This window comes from Myotis davidii, unplaced genomic scaffold (assembly GCF_000327345.1).
Source record: "Myotis davidii unplaced genomic scaffold, ASM32734v1 scaffold246, whole genome shotgun sequence".
NCBI classification, from domain to species: domain Eukaryota; kingdom Metazoa; phylum Chordata; class Mammalia; order Chiroptera; family Vespertilionidae; genus Myotis; species Myotis davidii.
The window spans coordinates 143,253-164,073 of record NW_006296542.1 but is presented as its reverse complement, the minus strand read 5'-3'; the positions used below and the strand labels follow the sequence as shown (position 1 = coordinate 164,073).

Genomic DNA, 20,821 nt, shown 5'->3' with positions numbered 1-20,821 from the left:
GCACCTGGGAGCAGAACATCCCACGGGAAGGACCCACATCTCTGCCCCTTTTACAGGCGGTTTTACCAGAAGAAGTAGTGAGTCACCCGCAGGTCAGAGACGGCCCGTTTCAGGAGGAAGCGCACCAAGGGGCTGTCCAGGTAGCACTCATACTTCAGGGCCTGTTCAGGAGGGAGGAGGAGGCTACAGGGACTGCCTGTCCCCTACACCGACCACCATCTCCACCTGGTCCTGAGGGGCAGCATGCGGACCACATGGGGGCTCGGGGGTGGGGGCTCAGAACCGGAGGGCAGGCAGTCCACCCACCTGCACAAGCTGGGGCAGGTAGTCGAGCAGCTCGGCGTCCGACAGCGAGCCGATCCACTGCACCGCCATGCGCCGCACCTCCTGGTCCGGGAAGCTGTGAAGCAGAGCCCAGCGCCTGACCCCCAAGCCGCAGGCTCCGAGGCACCGCAGCGGGCCAGCACCCTCACCCCTGAGCTTCAGAGGCGCGGGCAGAGACAAGGCAATGTCCCCCCGACTCCGCCAAAGCCCTTAAAAGCATCCTTAGCGCCTTCTCTGGATAGAAACCTCAAGAATGGCCCTGCCCCCGGTCAGAGCCGGACTCAGGCCCCGGGTGAACAGGAGGGATGTCATGCTCCTTCCGGGTATGACTTAAAGAAAACAGGACACAGTCCTCAGTCCCACTCCCAGGGACCTTTTCCCGACTCCACTGTGCCATCAAAGAGCCCTCGTGAGGGTTAAAGCATTACTGTGTCTTCTTAAAAAAATATATATATGTTTTCATTGGTTTCAGAGAGGAAGGGAGAGGGAGAGAGAGGTAGAAACATCCATGATGAGAGAGAATCGCTGATCGGCTGCCTCACGCCTCCACACTGGGAATCAAGCCTGCAAGCCCGGCCTGTGCCCTGACCGGGAATCGAACTGTGGCCTCCTGGTTCATAGGCCAATGCTCAACCACTGAGCCACACCAGCTGGGCACTACTGTGTCTTGGTACCACCCGTTACTGCGGATCTTCCAGGTGAATGACAGTCATGGAATTTCATATGAGCCTGTACCCCTTGGCAGAATTAGTTTAGCAGAGCAAAGCCATTGCCTCAAAAAGTCCTGAAGGCAAGACAGGAGGGAGTGATTTCCAAAAAGGTGAGAAAGAAGCCAAGAACACTGGGTACCCTCTGAGAGAGGCAGTCCAGCGGTCTGAGACTGGGAACCTTGTGGCCCCAGAGATCCCTTCAGAGGGGAGAGGGAAGAGGGGACTGTTAAAGTGGAACAAAATGCAAAGGTCTGGGCCGCATGGGTACGTGCACTCGACCAAACTCAGCAACTGTGCACGTGAGGCTGGGGCAGCCCCTTACGTGTAAATTCTCCCTCAAAAGAAAGAAACCAACATTGAGCTGGTCAGTGATATTCATGCTAAAAGATTGAGGAGAGTATTATGATGCCTGCAATTTCCATCAAAATATAAAAATTAAGATGGACTGATAGATGGATGGCTATATGGATGGCTATACATACAATATAGCAGATAGAATAAAGGCGAGTGGTTAGAATCCAGGTGGGTAGATGGATGTTCACTGTAACGTGTTCATTTTTGTTATGTGTTTGAGAAATGTTCTTACCATAACATTGGGGGAAAATGAGGCAAAGACAAAGCGGAAAAGGAGAATGGGGGAGCCCTGAATTTCAGCCCCACTTTGCCACTTTCTCCAGGGCTGGCTCAGGGCAGTGGGGGCGGGTTTACAACTCACGTGGCATGCAGGAGCCCCAGGGCATCCTGGTGGTTCATGTGGGTCCACTGCTTCAGGAGGGCATAGATGTCGGGCAGACAAGCCCACTCCCAGCTGGGGGCGCTGGCCAGCACCAGGGGAAGTGAGCTCACCTCCGAGTGGCAATAATATCGCTTCTCCCACAGGCGCTTCTTGTCAGCATCAGCGAGCCTGGGGGTGCGGGGAGCAGGGGGAGGTGAGAGAGAACAGTCAGCCGAGGGTAGGGCCCTACACTCTCCAACGCTGCGCTTCCCCGACTCTGCGGCCAATGAGAGTCACCGAGGAGCTTTGTGAAACCCGCATGCCCGGGCCACGGCCCTTACCAATGCGCTCGGAATGCCTGGGGAAGTGACGTTGGCATTTTTAAAAGATGCCTAGGTGACTGCAATGTGTAAGGGAACCGGGGCCCAAACCTCCCCTTGGCTGCTGACCCTGGACATCTCAGACCGGAGGCTGAACGCAGGGCCAATGGCAGGGAATGTGCTCCTCCTCCTAAGGATGCCCTGTAGGGTGCCACTCTCAAGGAGAGCCGCCAGAGGGCGGTGGTCCCCACATGGCAGGGTTTGGGCAGCTCAGAGGCATCCTGGGGCTTTCTGGGGCCAGCTGGAGGCTTTATGGGACCGACAGCTAATTAGGTCTTGCCTGAGATCAGGTGTCTAATGGGAGAAGGGAGCTGAGGGACTAATGAAGCCAGGGGTCCAGCAGAGGAGTGGGGGAGGGGAGGTCTGCAGCCACTCAGCTAGTCTGGCTGCACTGGGGAGCGGGGAGCAGGGTGGGTGGGGGGTGGACAGGAAGGAGAGAGGTGATCCGGTCTCTGTCTGTTTCCCCTCCCACAACATGCACAGGGCAGTGCAGGAGCCGGAGAGGTACAGAGAGGGCCGGCATCCCACCAGCTCCTCCCGGTCCTGATTCCTCCACCCCCTTCTCTGATCCTGGTGAGAGAAGTGGCCCAAGGATGAGATCAGCTTGGACCCGCTTCCCCCTGAGAGCTGCCAGTTTGCCGTGACACCTGATCCCTTTTGGAAAGTGACGGGGCCAGACTGTGGGTACCGCAGGGACAGGAGGTGGGGGCCGGGGGGCGGTCACAGTATGCAGTAGACAGCTTATCTGCAGCGTGGGGCAGAGCTCCGGTCCTCACGGCAAGCTGAGTCCGGGCCAACTTCCCAGCGTGGGGATGGGCATTTCTACCTTCCTGACCCTGATCCTGACCGCTCCACTTTGCCTAGAGTCAAAAAGGCCTGGGGCTGCCCTCAGCAGAACCTTCTCCCACCACTTCCTGCCCAGGTGGTAATGCCTACCCTATCCCACCTCTACTCCCAAAGCAGGACAAGGACATGGAGCTGGGAGGCGAGAGGTCAGACAGGACGTGACAGACTTGGGGGAGGCCTGTGCCACATGTGGGGATGCCCTGGGCCTCACCAGTACAGGCACTCCTTCTGCATGATGTTTTTAAGCGCGCGCTGGTCTTCCTCCCGGAGGCTGCCAAACTCATAGCAGGGGCTGAACTTGTCTCCAGAGGGGCTGGTGAACTTGATGTCAAAGGCCGAGGTGGGGAAGTCGATCTGGGGGGCGGCAGCAGAGAAGCAAGGAGAGAGAAGAGGCAGGTGAGAGCGGGTGCCTCCTCGGGTCTCCAGCTCCTCTCTCACACGCCAGTGTCCTGCCTCCCTCCCTCCCTCCCTCCCTCGCTCACTCACCCTCAGGGTCTTTGTTTATAAAATAACCCCGTTCAAGGTGGTGCTCTCTCAAGTCCCTTTCAGCTGTGACTTCCAGCAAAATAAAAGAAGGAAATGAAGAGAGAAATAAAAACGGGCAGGGGAGGAAAGGCTGGCCTGAGATGCATCTAGGTGAGGGGCCAGCCTCAGGCCAGATCTCAGAAGTGTTCCCAGGATGAGCCACTAGGAACCTTGAAGCCGAAGCCGAGGTTGGAGCTTCCGTGAGGCCCTGGAGGGCACTGATGCCTGACAAGAGTCAGACACATTGGAGGGGAGGGCCTGACCCACGCTCCAGCCTGGGGCCCTGGGATCCTGGGTCCCTGCTCTATGCGGCCAGATGATTGTCCTCCTAAATGGATGCTGGAGCTGAGTGAGTCAGTTCTCAATAGAGCTCTATGTCCCCTCATTCAGCAAATGTTTACTGAACCCTGCTAGGTGCCAGGCGTTGTCCTATGCCCTGGGCATGAAGGAGTAAATAAGACAGACAGAACGCCCGCCTCCGGAAGCTTCCATTCCTTGCCATTCTATCTCGTTCACGCCCACTTTGGTATCTCATGACCACAGAGGGGGAGCCGGGAACTAGGAACCAGACCTGGGTCCTGACCAGCTCCTCCTGCCCCCATGAGTCTGTGGGCCGCCAGAGCACTCAGTGACTGCTGCCGGGAGGGCTTCCCTCAGCCCCAAGAGGGGACAGCTAAGGCTTTACCACACTTAGGGTTCAATACAAGAGACTCCAAGAAGTGAGCGTGGGTGGGAGGGTCTCAGACCCTGCCTTCAGGCTCCTTCAAATCAACGTTAACCTCCAGGAGATGGGACACAGATTCCATAGAACTCACCCTCCCACCCCGCGCCTAACCGCATTCATCCAGCTGCTCAGCCACATCACCATCCCGTGCCCAAAGTCCCAGCACTTTCTCCTCCATCCCGCCCAAACGCAAGGGAGACTTGGAGCTGGCTCTCGTGCGGTGCTGTGGGCGGGCCGGCTCTCACCTGCAGGATGACGCTGTCGGGCTGGTGGAAGTTCGGAGTGCTCCAACGGGCGCTGGAGTTTTCCTGCGTTGCTGGCCATAAGCCCAGGAGCTTCCGGCCACAGGTCAGGACACTGAGGAGGATGGAAGCGGGGATGAGCCAACAAACCCAGTGGCTAAGGACATGGTTTTCCTCCTGCCCTCCCTTCCAAAGATCAGCCTTTTCGACTTGAAGCCACGACCCAAATCCTCTCTCATTCTCCCCCTACACCTCAGCCTTTTTTTTCTTCCAAGTCCCGGGAGAGTGCCCCCTCCCAGGAGGCCTTTCGGAGCTCTCCACACCCTGGTATGGGTGACCTGGGGGCAGGGATGCCTTCCTGAGGGAGAGCTCTGAACTAAGATGACCTTTAAGGTCCTTCAAGGACAAGGCATGTGAGCCAAGCATTGCATTTCCATGCCCCTCCCCACCAGTCCTGTGCCACCAGTCCCGCCCAGTAGCTGGTCACTCGTCCGGTCACTCGTCCGGGGCCTCGGTCCTTCCCACCAGGACTGGGACCCTCTGGACTCTACCCGTGAGCCCCTCATGGCCAACACCCCCAACAGGCAATGGCCAGTGTGACAGCCAGGTCCCTGTCTGCTCTCCTCCTTTCCTTCCAAGGCCAAGAAGCCACGCCCTGGGGCTCACTTACTGCCTGAAGTTGAAGAGAGGGGTAGTGACCCAGCCCAGGGCCTCAGGCACCCGCCGCTGCTTCCCGGCCTCGGAGGAGCTCCCCGGTGGCGGGGTGGGCAGAGCATAGAGAGTGGCACACAGCAGTGTCTCCCGGGGCAGCCGGTTCACCTGCACTGGGAAGCAGATCCTTTGACGCTGAGGACTCAGCCTCCCTCTCAGGACATGGGCATGGGGACATGGCCTGGTGTCCCCGGGGTTAGGAGGAGGGGATGGGGAGAAGGCAACAGGTGACAGGCGGAGGACTGTGGGGGAGGGTGGGGGAGTTTCCGGAAGGAGCAGGACAGTCCCGACTGGAGGCTAACCCTGCACTGGGTGCTCCCAGGAGCACATTCGGTATCTCTGCAGCCTCTCAGAAAGGTGAGGCAAGCACCCCCTAATTTGGGGACCAACCATGGTGACCAGGCAAAACGCACTTGGCCAGAGCCATCTGAGTCCAGGTGACTACGGGTCCCACACTGTAAGCCACGCGCCTTCCCGTGTGAGGATTTCCGGAGAGGACCGCCAGGAAGCTGCTCCCGGGACAGTCGTTGTCCATTTAACAAGCCCACCCTCCCCACGTCACTGTGAGAGCAACCCGCCCGCGGTCCACCCTCCCCCACAGTCCCCCACCTGTCACCTGCCGTCTTCTCCTGTCCCCTTCTCCTGGCCCCGTCCTGTCCCCTTCTCCTCGCTCCGTCCCCTTCTCTCACCCCATCCCCTTCTCCTGACCCTGGGAACACAGATGGTTTGTTCTCCTCCCCAAGCATTTTCAAAGCCAAAGGGATAAAGAGAAGGGGCTTCTCAGAGTGAGGTGGGGGTGGGGAGCAAAAGAGCTGAGACAGGCAAGCCCTCCCACCACCGCCCAGGCCCAGATGTTCTCTCCCAGGCCCCTGGGCCTGAATCACCAGCCACTCCCTGGGAGTCCAGGATAAGGAGCAGGGTGGGGTGAGGGAGAGCTGTGGAAAGAGAGGGAGGGCATTTACATTACCTTTCTGGAAAGCTGTCCCTGGGCCAAAGCCCACACTGTCACACCCTTCTGGCTGGCCCAGGGCCCATCGGCTTCTACGCCAGAGGGCACAGAGGCAGAAGCAGAGCGGCCACCCCACGGTCAGCAGTTTCCCAATGAAGCGGCCTCCCTCCACACTGCCCCTCAGTCTCCCAGGGGACTCTCCTCGCACCCAAGTGAGGCGCTCCCTCCTTCCGACCAGAGACTGTCCCAGCTGCCTGGTGGTGGTGTGTGTCGGGGGGGAGGGGGCATGGTGGACTCAGCTATAATTAGGGCCCCTCCAGCAGCCACGGGCCATGCCAGGCTGGGGCTTGGCTGGGGTGGCAGAGCACGGCTGCCGACCTATTTTGAGAATTAGCTGATCCCTGCACTAGTGCAGTGGGAGAGAGGAGCAGCTGACCCCCCAGCAGAGAGCAGAGGGAGCTGGGCCTGGTCCCTTCCTTTTCACCCACGAAGAGGCATCCAGCCTCCTGTCAGAGGAAAAAGGGAGTGAGGAAACTTTCTAACTGAAACCATAACCCCTCGAACCAGCCAGGGCCCCTCTGCTCAGTCCTTGAGTGCATCTGGTATTCCACCAGGCGTCGGTCAGGATCATCAGTAGGAGTTCAAGCCACGGAGTTCTGAATCGGCAGCTCTGACCCTCCTCCCTGCAACCTATTCCTCAACATCACACCCGTATAAAAGGGCCTCCTCCTCCAGGAAGGGCTCCTGGGATGTGCTGTTCCAGCTCTGGTCCAGCCACTCACAACCTAGGGCAACGACTCAGACCTCTGCACCTCCTTTTCTCATCAGTGAAAAGGAACACACAGCTTCACCTATGTGACGTGTGCATGGTCTGTGTGCTTTCTGCACTGTAACACTGTGGCTACGGCTCCGAGAAGCGGGCTCTACAGGTATTCCTGTGCACACGTATCCCCGTGTGTCACAATCACCGTGTCAGTCACTTGGAACGGCACCTGAGAAGGCTCCCCAGCTAAGAAGACGGAGAAGAAGACATTTATCATGTGCTAGGCATGGCGCCAAGGACTTTATTGGCCATGTCCCATAATCCTCTAGGTGGGTCTTATTACCATGTCCATTTAGGGTGAATGACCTGCCCACGGCCGCACCTACAGTAAGGATGGGAGGACGATGAAACTCAAAGCCTGCATTTGGAACCTTTCACCGCAGTGTCTTCTCCCAATGCCTCGGCCTTCACCAGGAAGGTGCCAACAGGTCTCCTGGGGCATCTGCATGGGCAGTGCTGAGAGGACACCCTCCACAAGGCTCCAGGAGGGCAGCAGCCCTTTGGGATTCCAGGCAGGAATCTCAGACAGGGAGCAAAATGAGACCCAGGGAGTAGGCAGGCGAAGGCAGGACCAGCAGAGGGAGGGCCGGCCTGCTACCTCTGGGCCTCTGATACTCTGGGGACAGGGTCTAAGGCAGTGGTTCTCAACCTTCTGGCCCTTTAAATACAGCTCCTCATGTTGTGACCCAGCCATAAAATTATTTTCGTTGCTACTTCATAACTGTCATGTTGCTGCTGTTATGAATCGTCATGTAAATATCTGATATGCAGGATGGTCTTAGGCAACCCCTGTGAAAGGGTCATGTGACCGCCGAAGGGGTCGCGACCCAGAGGTTGAGAACCTCTGTCTAAGGGCAATGCTGTAGGGTCTGCCTGGCCTGGAGTACTGTATACGCCCCCCTCCCGCCCCCCGTCCCTTGACAGCGGAAGTAACTAGGCCAGAGAATGAATGCCAAGGGGATGCTGAAAGTCACGAGCCACTAACACAGCCATCCTCGGCCTCCAAGGAGGCTCCCGTGCTCTGGCGGTTGTCTCCTGAGAGGACTTTGTTCCCACCTTCATCGCTCTGAGAATTACAGTGCGACCACAGGAGGAAGGCCTGCCTCCCCAGCTGTCCATCTATAACGTGACCCCGCCTCCCAGCACGTCCACAGACTATCTGCCGACTCCGGCTCCCTTGGCCTTATTTCTCATCAGCGAGTAAGACCTTCCCAAGGACCTTTCTCAGTCTCTCTACCGTGCACCGCCAATTCTGAAGCAGCAGTTCTGCTCTGCAAATAAACAAACACTCAGCTGCAGGCAGTTTGGGGAAGTGAACCCGGCAGCAAACAAGGGTGTCTGCCCATCTGCGAGGGCAGAGTGCGGCCCGGAGAGACCGGGCAGGCAAGCACCTGCCACCGCTCGAGGCGTCCTCGCCTCCATTTCCTTCCTGCTTTGCCCGGCTGACGCCTACCTTCCCGGCAGCAAATCACTGTTGATAAATGCTGATGAAAACTATTTTGGGCTTACAGTTTCAGATTTATAACTTACCTACCCATGTCAGCGCCCAAACTGCCAACGAGTTCAACAAATGTCCCCACTTTACGTTTTGAGAAACTGAGGCACAGAGAGGCCAAAACAAAGGACTGTGGCTTCAAGCCCATTGCTCTTTCCACTAGACAACCCCCCTTTCTCACCTATAAGTCCCCTCTATTCGGTGGAAATTAGGGGAAGAGAAGTCAGTGAAACCTTTTAAGAAAGACAAGACCAAAACAATGAATTACCATTGAACCTACCAACTAACTAACGCTGTATGTGACCCTTCATGGTTCACCGAGAGCCTGCAAGGGTACTTCTCTCTGGAGTCTCCTAACAGCTTGAGGGGTAGAAGTTATGCGTGACCGCACTTAAGAGTTAGGGAAATGGAGACTCAAGAGGTCGAATGACTGTTTGGTTAGTGAGTGACACGCCTGGTGCATTGCAGAGCCTGGGGAGGGCTTACCGCTGGTCCCAGATGATGAGGTGAAAGAGGTACTTGGAGAAGTGAGCCTTCCGGGTCTGCAGGGGACTGCACAGCTCCTTGCCACCATGGCTGAGGGAGCAGGAGAGGTAGAAGTCTTCATAGCTACGGGGGAAGGGAGCAGGTCAGGACTCAGCTCCAAACCCCATCTCAGTCCCCCGCCCATGCCAAACTCCATTTCCCTCCGTAAAACTCCTCGGGGTGGTCTCTGGGGACTGTGAGGTGGGGTCAGGGGACGGGACAGCCAAATCGGATTTGCGGAAGTGCGCGTGGAGACACAGCTCCATCTGGATCCCTCTGCCCAGCTTCAGGCTCCATGTTGGGCCATGGCTGTTCCATGCAGCCCCTCCTTCCAGGCCGCTCCTGCCGGTCAGGGTCCGGGTGCGAGTGTGCACATGCGCAGGTGAGAAGGGTGGGGGATGGAAACGACATCTGCCCACTTGAATGCCAGCACATGGGGGTCCCTGTGGCTCATGACAGGTGCCTGACAGAGGAGGTCAGAGAAGGCCCCGGTTTCCCAGGCCGCCTCCTTTGTTCTCTGTCAGTCGCCTAAAGGAATACATTAAGTGAGGAACAAAGAGAGAAGGGGAGGGAGGGGCAGGCAGGGGGGAGGAGCCGAATGCCTATTCCCCCAGGCCTTGGATGCTGGGGACCCTGGAGGAGCTGAGGGTTTACCAACTGCAGGCGCCTCTCCACACCCACTGCTGCAGGCCAGACAAAGGGTCATCGCCCGCTCCCGCCCCTCCCCCGTGCATCTGCAGGGGAGCGCAGTCATTGGCCCAGGGGCATGCACTGGCTCTGGGAAACGGCCATCTGTCACCAGTCTCCATCAGCTGGCCATGGATGGGAGGGGGCAGGGATGCCTATGCAGCCAGCCCCGAGCCAGCACTGAGAGGCAAGGGCAGATCTGCCCAACGCAACATTTCCTAGGAGACCTTTTCTCTCCTCCAGGATGTCCCAGCCCACGTCCCCTCAGGTACTTGCTGCTCCCTCTCAGCCACCATGCACCATGATGCCATAGACCAGCGGTTCTCAACCCGGGGGTCGAACGACCCTTTCACAGGGGTTGCCTAAGACCATCGGAAAACACACATATAATTCCATATTGTTTTTGTGATTTATCACTATGCTTTCATTATGTTCAATTTGTAACAATGAAATCAAGGGTCACCACAACATGAGAAACTGTATTAAAGGGCCGCGGCATTAGGAAGGTTGAGAACCGCTGCCAGAGACTATAAACGTAGGGCAGTGGGAGAAGCCGTCTGAAGCCAAACTCTGCTCCTCCCTCCAGGCCATCAGCCCGGCTCACCTGGCGGCCCAGGTGATGGGGATGCGGTGGGTGGCATAGACCGTGAAGGCCAGCGGCCCGGAGAAGTGGCAGGCCTCCTGGACCAGGTCGTGCCGGTGGCTGCCGTGCACTGCCGTCTGGAAGTCTGCGTTGAACGTGTTACAGTACAGCTCCACCAGGTCCAGGATGGCCGCGGTCAGAGCCTCCATGACCTTCTCTGAAAGGAAGGGGTCAGAGGGGAGGTGGTGAGGCCTCCACCGGCCCCACGGTTGCCCCTGTGCTGGCTGCGATGGAAAACCCCAGGAAATGGTCCCCAAATGCCCATTGCTTTTCTAACAGCTGTGACCCCGTCGGCGGTGAAATGAGAAGAAAGCTTCTCCGAAAATGACAGATAGGAAATGTAAACATTCTCCTTACTTTACATATTGCAACTTATTTAATGTGAAATGTCCTTTTAGGAAATAGCGGGAATCATAATGGTCAGTTACTTTTAAAAAGTCATTGCTTGGCAAAATAGAAGATGGCAATTTCTATGTTGGTCCTCAAAATAATATTTTTGGGCACATTTTATTGGTCCATAAAACCCAAAAGACTGGGAATCACTGACCCAAAATCCCAAAATATGGGCTTTGTAGGGCAAAGTTCTGCTTGAAAGACACAAGGGGGAATCCTCGTGAAAAATTCTTTTTTTAAATATATATTTTTTATTGATTTCAGAGAGGAAAGGAGAAGGAGAGAGAGAGAGAGAAACATCAATGATGAGAGAGAATCATTGATTGGCTGCCTCCTGAATGCCTCCCAACTGGGAACCGAGCCTGCAACCCAGGCATATGCCCTTGACCGGAATTGAACCTGTGACCCTTCAGTCCACAGACCGAGGCTCTATCCACTGAGCCAAGCCAGCTAGGGCTCGTGAAAAATTCTTTACCTCCTTCTCCCAGGCTCATCCTAACTCAGAAACAGGGGTTATGGGACACTCAGAGAATAATTACAACCTCCTCAAGGGGGAGTTTCCCTTTGGAGCCCAGGGTAACTGCATGACTGCCCCTCCCACTCTCACACTTACACCACCTCATCACCATCTCCCAGGGAGACCACAGGAACAACTAGTAAAAATGATGAGGACACATTTGTGGAAAGAAACACTGGTGATCTCCAGCTGTGTGCATGCATGCGGGGGGCAGGGGGGAAGGTGGGGGGGTGCAGCGGGGAGAAGAAGTAATCGAGCAGAGTCTGCAGTGTTTACCTGCCCCTCCTGGACACAGACAGAGCAGCTCTCTTACCTCGGTTTTCCCTGGCAGCCAAGACAGTGGGGTCCTGTTGGGGAAAGGAGAGGGAGGGGGCTTCAGGGCCACAGCCTTTGCCGGCACAGCTGGCTCATCTGGACCCGGCTGGACTGAAATTGGAGGAGCAGAGCTTCCCCAGGGAAGACAAGATCATGGTCTGTCCCAGATCCATGTAATGGACAGAGTGAGCCAGACCAGGGATAAAGTTATCGTGTCCACCCAGATGAGGCCCTCTAGCCCTCGGGCCACTGCACTGCTGGCCTGGTACCTGTCAGGCTGTGGAGCCCCGGAGCCCCTGGCTCAGGGAAGTTTGGGTTTGCACCCTGATGGCAGGCAAACTGCCAGGCCATGCCTCGGTGGTGGTGAGGAAAGCCTGTGCTGGTCTGGGCTCCCGCAATCAGTCCCAGGAGGGCAGATCCAAGCCCACCCTCAACCTCCGTAAGAGGGGGCACATTTGGGACCCATTTCCCAGAACTCTTCTGGCTAAACTATTCAAACATGAAAGATGGAGAGAAGAGCCGCTCAGTAGCTAGACAGCTAATTACCCAGCTGCCTGTGAGTATTCCTCTCCTCCTTCCCCATTCTCACGCTCTGGGCCCATTACCTTCTGAATTTTAGGCTGCAGGCGGGAGGGGCAGGGGGGCAGCTGGTTGAGGGCACTGGTGATCTCGGGGGTCTCCACGGCAGCCAGGGCGTTGCAGATGGCCTTGACGGACTGGACCACCCGGTCAGCCTTCAGCGGGAAGTCCCCCTGTGAGGGGAGGGACAGTGAGGCTGCCAGGCTCCTGCTGGGAGGAGTGTGGGCTCATGACCCGCAGGAGTAATAGCGGAATCTGCGCTTTGTTTTCAAACATCCAACATCGGCGAATAATCGTTCCTACTCATGAAATGAGCCATGTTCCCCAGTTCTCTCAGCCGGGCCTCCTCTTACTCCCAGCTACAGCCTCCTCGTACCCTACAGACACACACGGGGCTCCCTCGGAGACGTCCACAGGGAACAGGAAGGGGCCAATGAGACTGCACGGAGGCACCACTTGCCCACGGTCTTATTTCTCATCTGACCACCTAGAATTTCTAGACTGACCTCATCTCAGTATCACAGAGTGCCAGCCGCACCCTCTCGCCCCTCCCCCTCCCCACCCCTCCGCCCTGCGCTTCAGCTCCTGCAGTTTTCTCATTTGGAATTCCTTCCTGTCCGGCCCTGATGACTGTATCCATTCAAATCATGGACCAGCTGAGATCCAACCCTCTCCCAAAGCCTTCCCTGGCCAGTCCCCTCTCTATTCCTCTCCCAGGGCCCTTGGTTAACTAACTCATCACCATCCCATTCTGTCTACTAATAGTTTCATGTTACTGTTCCAGAGCAGTATCACAGGGCCGGGCCAGTGCAGAAAAGGGGCTCAGAGAACTACCCCCTCATCACAGGAAGTGAGCAAGCAGAGGCCACTGGAGAAGGGTTCTGGCATGGGGGAGAGGTCTGAACGGGGTGCAGTGCTGAACTCCCCACGAGGCCCGAGTCCATGACCACTGCTGACTGAATCATGAGACACGGACTGTTTTGCAGATCCCTATCTGATTTCCGTTAGCTTCATGACATTTGGGACACGTGTTTATGATCATGGTTTTGAGGCTTCAAACCCCTGTGAATCCGGGTAAGGAGCGCCCTGGCCCCTCCTTGCCTCCGGACCTTCCACCTCCTCCTGGTTTTCCACCTGTGACACCAGAGCCTCAGAACTTCTCCAATCAGAGGTCCCTGGGCATTCCTTCCTCCGGGACACGCTCCGATGCACATTCAAGGGCAGCAGCGGGGAGCCCATTCCATGTCCCTTAGCTTTGGAGACGCCCCACTCCAGGGCCAGGGATCGGGGACACGGTTCCTGACCCACTTCTACAAGGAGCAGAACCCCTTTCCACACACACTCGCCAGCCACCCAACAGCTAGCAGTCTTGTTGGTTTGCCCATGAGCCAGGGGAATGAAAAGAAGTGCTCTCCTGACAGACTTGCGGTGTCTATGCCAGATCCCTTCTAGGGCTGGCTGGTCCCAGGAGGATGGGGGTGGGGGCGAAGCTCTGGGCAGCAGGGCCACCCCAGGATCTGTACTCACGTCAGCCAGCAGGAAGGCATCCGCCTCGTTGTGGTAAGTGTCAAACAGGAGACTCAGGGCCTGCCTAGGAAGTTGGGGGCAGGGAAAAGTCGTAGGAGAAGGCAGGACCGCACCCCCCTCGCCCCTGCCATGTACTGGGCAACCCATTCTCTCCCTCCTTTCCCACAGCTTGGGAATCTGACTGGATTACAGGCGTTCCCACCCCTTCCATGGGTCCCATGAAGACTCAAGGACGGCCAGTCCTCTACTTCGCCACCGGTCACCCGGGGCATGATGGCCAAGTACTTGAGGGCAGAGATGTAACAGCTGGAGTGGGGGCCCTCCCCCTCAGGCAGGCAAGGGTATCTGCTGGGCTCCCCTCAGAGCTCCTGCTGGGCCCGAACCCCAGAGGGCACCACTCTCACCTGCTGATGGTCTGTTTGACGGGCCTCTCTTGCAGATGGACGAGGTAGTTCAAAGTGGAGGGGCTCTGGTCATCATTCACCTGTGTAACAAGTGCCCAGTTCAGGGAGGGGTGGTGCCTGCACCCCAACCCCGAGCTCCTACCCCACTCCCACTAAACGTGCTCCGTATCACCCTCTGCTACCCCGCCGCCCCCACACGAACCGTCCGGGCCAAGTCGCTGCGTATGGATTTCTGCTCCATCAACTGTAGCCGAATGTCAATGTCAAACTTGCGGCAGTACTGAATGTACTCATGGCTGCCCAGGGCCTGCTTGCTGGTGGAACAGAGGGACAGACCATTAGCATCCCGGGAACTCAGTGGGGAAGGTGATGTAGACCTGAGCCCCGGGGAGAGAGAAACAGGAGGGCGGGAGGCGAACCAGTGGTAGTACTTGTGCTGTGCCTCCTACAGTGGCTCCTGACAATGTCACGGCAGAGGTTGGGGAACAAGCAGAGGTCTGTCTAAACGGAAAGCCACCTACTACTCTGGACCCTTAGTCTGTACAAACACTGGCTTTCCCAGGTACTTATTGCCTGTATTGTTATCAGGGGATGCTTCCAGGTCGGAACTTCTGGTGCGGGGAGAACCGAGGGACCTCTCAGAGGACAGTGTTAAATCCCACACTCCTAGCTTCGGTATACGGGACAGGTTGGAAGTCAGCCAGTGCTCAGACTTGGGTGTGGAGCTCACTGAGTGACACTGTCCCCCTACTGAGGTCCTAGGTCTCACACACCCTACTGTTACAGTTGGGGTGCTGAGGTCAACCAAGCAAACCTAGCAGGATTCCAGGTCTATATGAACCAGGAGGTCACAGTTTGATTCCCCGTCAGGGCACATGCCCAGGTTGCGGGCTTGATCCCGCGTGGGGGGCATGCTGGAGGCAGCCAATGATTCTTTCTCATCATTGATGTTTCTCTCTCTCTCTCCCTCTCCCTTCCTTGCTGAAATAAATACAAATATATACTAGAGGCATGATGCACGAAATTCATGCAAGAGTAGGCCTTCCTTCCCTCGGCTGCTGGCACCGGCTTCCCTCTGGCACCCGGGACCCGGGCTTCCCTTGCAACCCCGGCTTCGTCCAGAAGGATGTCCAGGAGGATGTCGGTCTAATTAGCATATTATGCTATTATTATTATTATTATTATTATTATTATTGTGAGAGAGAGTGTGTGTGTGTGTTGGGGGGATTCCAGGACTATCATCCCAGTGCTCATCCAAGGCTTGCTGCTGCCCTGACCCGGTAGCTCAGGTAGCTCAGTTGGTTAGCGTGTCCCATAGGCCAAGGTTGTGAGTTTGATCCCAGGTCAGGGCACATATAAGCAGCAGCCAATGAATGCATAAGTAAGTGGAACAACAAATCAATGTTTCTCGCTTTCTCTCTCAAATCAGTAAATAAAAGTCTGTTCTCCCCTTCCACTGTGGCTCCTGCCTGCATGCCATTCCCCCTGCTCAAGTGACAACCCATGAGACCCCACCCCCGTCCCGTCTCAGAGAAGGAGGCCCCTTCCTCCCACCCAAATCACACCTCAGTCAAAAGGAAACCCAGAAGCGAGGCCAGGGCGGCCCACTACAGGAGCACCGCAGCCCGGGCCGGGCCCCAGCCGCCGAGGAACAGAAGCCGGAAACGGACTTCCTTCCTCAGCAGAGCTGGCGTCTAGGCCCGCAATGGAGGGGAGAGGACAGGGGTGAAGGGGAGGGGTGTGTGCAGAGCCCAGAGTACCCCGGCCGGAGGCCACCCGGTGCAGTGAGGGCTTAAGGGGGTTCTCCACGCCCTGAGGGGCCAAGCCCCTGGTGTAGGCCCTTAGCTGCTAAGTCTGAGCTGCTGCGAAGTCTGAGCTGCAGCCAGAAGCTAGGACTGGACCCTGGGCAGGTCTGGAGGGAGTGCCTGGAAGGAAGAGTGTGGTGTGGTGGGGGAGGAGGCAGGAAACCCAGCCCTCCCCAGGGACTGTCTCAGGGCTCTTATCTAAGAGCAGCCTGCATCCTGGACACGCCAGTTCCCCCTGGCAGCAGCCCCCTCCCACTAGGAACAGTGGGAAACCACAGGGCCTCCTTGGGAGTGGCAGCTGCTGGAACCCCAAGAGGGAACTTCCCACCCCACCCAAGGCAGCTGTCCTTGCTCAGGGGTCTGGACTTGCTGTTGGTGGGAGGGAAGAGACAGGCTGGACGGAGGAGGGGGACTCCTGGATATTTTTCCATTGATTTTTAGAGAGAGTGGAAGGGACTGGGAGAGACAGGGAGAAACATCGATGTGAGAGAGACACATCAGTTGGTTGTCTTCTGCAACCGAGGTACATGCCTTTGTCCAGACTCGAACCTGGGACCCTTTCGGAACCTGGGACCCTTTGGTCCACACAGGCTGATGCTCTATCCTCTGAGCCAAATGGGGGAGGGCCAATCCTCACTTCATTTTAGTGAAGAAACTGAGGGTCAGGGTTTTACAACTAGTAAGTGCAAGTCAAGACCCAAACCAATCATACTGACAAGACCTACTCTGCCCTGTTCCCTCAGCGGTTCTCAACCTGTGGGACGCGACCCCTGTGGCGGTCAAACGACCCTTTCACCGGGGTCGCCTAAGACCATCCTGCATATCAGATATTTACATGACGATTCATAGCAGTATCAACATTACAGTGATGAAGTAGCAACGAAAATAATTTTATGGTCGGGTCACAACATGAGGAACTGTATTTAAAGGGCCAGACGGTTGAGAACCACCACCTTAGATGGTGGCAGGCTGCTTAGGGCGCTCTCTACCGGGAAACCCCGAGTCTAGGACCCCTCTCATTCCTCCAGGGGAAATCAAGGACACAGGGAAACATCCAGCGTTCCCTGGAGTCTGCTGCCTGGGGTCCTACCCCTTTCCTTTCCCAGTTGAGGGCACAGAGGCCAGAAAGGGCCCACAGTGTCTCTCAGGTTAAAGAAAGCAGCTGAGAACTGCTCTAGCCATAGACCCCTTGCACCCACACCTGGATAAAAGCGAGCAATGGCACGTGTAGGCTCTCCTAAGACCTACAGTAGAGACCCCTCCTATACCCACTCCCAAGGCCTTTCATGGGCATGAGGCAGCTGGGAGCTAGTGGGGGACAGCAGATCTATTTCCTGATGGGCTGCCATCTGCCTGACCCCAGGCCTGCCACCCAGCTGTACCACCAAGGGGTGCAATCCAGAATCCAGAGCTCGGGCAGTGGGCAGGGGAATTGCTGCTGCTGGCCCACATCCAACTGCCCAGGGAGGCTGCTTGCAGCCAAGGGAGGGCATTGATGGCGAGAGGCTGGCCGACAGCCTCTGGTGCCAGGGCTACCCACAACACATGCCACGGGGAAGGCTTGCGGGCAGGGGAAGGGGGAAGACAGTAACTGTGATTTCCCCCCTAGGTTCCCCTGGGCACTTCTGCCCAGTCCTCTGCCCCTCGCTCTAAGGGCACCTCCCATAATCTAGGGCAGGAGGGAACCCCACACAGCCCCTCCGGCGCCCCTCCCGCCTCCTCCACATGCAGAAGTCTGAGCAGTATGACCTAGACTTTGCCGAATCCCCGCTCCAAGCTCTTCCCACAGATTTGGCTCAGGAAGCCGCCAACCCCGCTGGAAGAGGGAGCTCCCGGGAAAGTACGACGTGGCCGTGCCGAGAATGTGCCTGGAGAACGGAGTCCTGCCTGTGGGGCTGCGGGCAGCTGCCAGCCCCGGGCCTGGGGCCCAGCACCTCCCAGAGGAAGCCCTCCCCCACCCCCCGACAATCCTAGGCCCACAGGCAGGTGCCGCATCCCCTGCTGCTCCCCCCCCCACACTCACTTCTGCAAGAACTCCTCCAGCCCACAGGGCTTCAGCACAAAGTCACCCACATTCACGCCCCGCAGTTCGTCACGGGTGTAGCACAGGGTCTGGTAGATGAGCAAGTCCACAGTGGAGGAACCTGTGAGGGGTGGGGCAGAGCAGCGATGATGGGGTGCTGGGGCAGGTGGGGCTCAGCACCCACCCTGATCCCCCATTCCCGGCAAAGCATGACCCAGCACCATCACCGACCAGAGAGAGAGCAGTTTGGGGCTGGAGGAAGTGGCCTTGGACCTAAAAAGCTGGCCCCAGAGCCAGCCCCCCAAAGCAGCTCTGGGCCCCACCGTGGGGTGGGAACTGAGGCCCAAGGATCCCGCCCCACCTCCAGGGAGGCCCCCTCTCCTCCCCTCAGACTTACAGTTGCAGGTAAAGGTGAGTGGCTCCTGCAGGCTGTCACACAACACCGTCACCTTCAGGTTGACCTCATCCCCAAGGTGCTCGGGGCTCGGGCTAACAGCGCTCCAGACGTACCCGGTGAGGAAGTAGTCCTGGACGTCGGAGCCCGATCGGAGGCTGTGCAGGGAGAGAGGGAGAAGGACCCTCGCTCTGCCTTCAGAAGAGAGGAGGCCTGCTGGGACCCTCCCGCCCTGAGGCCAGGCCCCTCTGTCCCAGTCAGCCTAGCCCTCCAGGTCTGCGGCCCAGGAAGAAAGGGGGGGCATGAAGGGGGGCCGCTCTAAGGTGACATGCTCATGCTAAGTGCCACCAAACCACTTCATCTTTTAGTTCTAGAAAACCCTCTTATCTCCATCCGGGGCCCTTGCTCCTACAGCCTGAAGCGATTGGGGTAATTTGACTGTCCAATGAAGGGTTTGTAAAGTTTGGTCAAACCTGTGAACCTTCTAAGGTGCCTCAATTTCAAAGAGCCCACACACGCCTTTGCTGGGAAGCATTCCATCGCTTCGAATTGAGATTTATTCATGTGTTTCTTCTTTCCTCCTAGAAAAAGGTGAGCTCCTCCCCAGCCCCCACAACCCTCCACAGCCCCTGTTCTTTAGCTCTTACACATCCAGCATGTGGCAAAACGCAGCAACTTCCTCATCTCTCTCCTCTGACACCTCAAACAACTCATGGCCATTGGCGACGGCGTGGGGCCGGGAGACCACCTTCAAGAGAAGAGCAGCGACTCAGTGCCTTTTCCCTCAAGGCACCCCCTTCCCGCTGCTCCCAGACCTAACCAACTCAACTCTGAAGACTTCCCAGGCACTCAATACTCAGTGAAAGGGGCATGAGAAAACATGGGAAACGCTGGGGCATAGGGATCTGCCATCCTAGGAGACCAAGAGCCACGTTGAAGAAGAGAACTTGGCCTACCTGGTGTGGCTCGGTCAATGGGCATCGACCTGTGAGCCAGGAGGTCACGGTTCAATTCATAGTCAAGGCACATGCCCAGGTTGTGGGCTCCATCCCTAGTGGGTGGCGTGCAGGAGGCAGCTGATCAGTGATTCTCTCTCATCACTGATGTTTCTTTTTTTTAAAAAAAAATATTCTATTGATTTTTTTACAGAGAGGAAGGGAGAGGGATAGAGAGTTAGAAACACCGATGAGAGATACACCCCCTACTGGGGATGCACCTGCAACCAAGGTACATGCCCTTGACCGGAATCGAACCTGGGACCCTTGAGTCTGCAGGCCGATGCTCTATCCACTAGGCCAAACCGGTCAGGGCTCATCACTGATGTTTCTATCTCTCTCTCCCCGTTCCTTGCTCTCTGAGATCAATAAAGATATATTTTTTTAAAAAAAACAACCATCAATGACTCTCTCTCATCACTGATGTTTCTCTCTCTCTCCCTCTCCCGTTCTCTCTGAAATCAATAAAAATATATTTTTGAAAAAGAGAGAGAGAGCTTGAAGCTTTGACTAAGGCCGGAAGCCTGGGCATGAGGGAGGCCCGATCTCTTTCCCACGAGGGCGGGTCCTGATCACCTCTATGCAGCAGGCTGGGCCGGGACAGTAGGCTGCCCAAACAGTCCTCGGGGGAGCTGGGCCCTGGGCCAAAGCCTCCACACCCACAGCAAGTCCCAGGGACCCAAAGTAGAGAGAGACCGAGAGTCCTGAGCTGGGGACCAGGACAGACACACGTGGCTTCTGGGTCAGCACTTGGAGGAAGAAAGACTCAGAGCAGCTTTCTGGTTGGGAGAGGGCCTGGGAGAAGGTTGAGCTCCTCCCGGCTCCCGAGCCTTCTGGTTCTGATTAGCTGCAACGTCAGGGAACCTGCCTGAGCCCTGCTTCCTGTCCAAGGGTGTGTGTGGTGGTGGGAATTTTCTCCGACAAGGCCTCACACCGACCCCTGTAGTCACAGCACTGCTTTTGCTCACCCACAAGGAGGCCCTCCCCGCACCCACCCCCCTGCCCGCCCCCGTGGGCCTGCCGCCCAGCCCGGAGCAGGAGGAAGTAGAGGAGCTGGTGCGTGACGGGTTTCTGCCTGACAGGCCTGCCCACAGCCCCCGGCGAGGCCACCCCAAGGGAACGAAGCTGCAGCTGGGATGCAGCGCCCGCAGTCGGTGCCAACACCTGCTTCCGGGAAGCCCACAGCCTGGGCTGCACACACAGCAATGCCTCGCCTCTCACCCTCCTTCCGGCCCTGCTCATGTTCTCCAGCCCCTCGGGCAGACGGCAGCACTGACCCCTCATTGGAATATCCAGAGTTTCCTCTGAGTGACCCTCTCCTGTCAGCCCTGCTCCCCTGGGTGAGCAGGGGGGTTGCAGGGTGGGGAGGGCAGCAGTGGGGGCAGCTGGCATGTGAGGCCCTGGCTCTGCCAAGTTCATGCCTGTGTCCCAGTCAAAACAATAGCACCACTGTCAGCAATGAACCCACAAAAGCAAGGGCGAGAAAGCGACAGAGCAACAGAACGAGACAGAGAAACAGCAACAGAGAGACGGAGAAATAGAGAGAGAGAGAGAGAGGAGGGGGCGGAGA

At 57.1% G+C, this 20,821-nt stretch overlaps 1 protein-coding gene and 1 long non-coding RNA gene across 4 annotated transcripts in view; one reads left to right on the top strand and one right to left on the bottom strand.

Annotated features, from left to right (window-relative positions):
* PIK3C2B (phosphatidylinositol-4-phosphate 3-kinase catalytic subunit type 2 beta) overlaps positions 1-20,821 on the bottom strand; it is a 47,106-nt gene that overhangs the window by 23,229 nt on the left and 3,056 nt on the right. For 2 of the 3 annotated variants that reach the window (XM_015569283.1, XM_006771961.2), the window contains exons 3-18: positions 18,904-19,004; positions 18,260-18,414; positions 17,863-17,983; positions 14,237-14,348; positions 14,035-14,114; positions 13,631-13,694; positions 12,130-12,276; positions 11,523-11,556; positions 10,261-10,456; positions 8,931-9,053; positions 5,137-5,304; positions 4,470-4,581; positions 3,187-3,329; positions 1,750-1,938; positions 307-400; positions 67-161 (exon numbers count right to left, since the gene is read on the bottom strand). In XM_015569283.1, coding sequence (XP_015424769.1) covers positions 67-161; positions 307-400; positions 1,750-1,938; positions 3,187-3,329; positions 4,470-4,581; positions 5,137-5,304; positions 8,931-9,053; positions 10,261-10,456; positions 11,523-11,556; positions 12,130-12,276; positions 13,631-13,694; positions 14,035-14,114; positions 14,237-14,348; positions 17,863-17,983; positions 18,260-18,414; positions 18,904-19,004 — 1,934 coding nt within the window. The remainder of the gene's footprint in view (positions 1-66; positions 162-306; positions 401-1,749; positions 1,939-3,186; positions 3,330-4,469; positions 4,582-5,136; positions 5,305-8,930; positions 9,054-10,260; positions 10,457-11,522; positions 11,557-12,129; positions 12,277-13,630; positions 13,695-14,034; positions 14,115-14,236; positions 14,349-17,862; positions 17,984-18,259; positions 18,415-18,903; positions 19,005-20,821) is intronic. The other variant, XM_015569284.1, reaches the window with a different exon arrangement.
* Positions 975-20,661, top strand: LOC107184401. Its single transcript, XR_001515235.1, has 3 exons — positions 975-1,736; positions 19,183-19,188; positions 20,649-20,661. It is a non-coding gene; the product is annotated as an uncharacterized LOC107184401 (long non-coding RNA).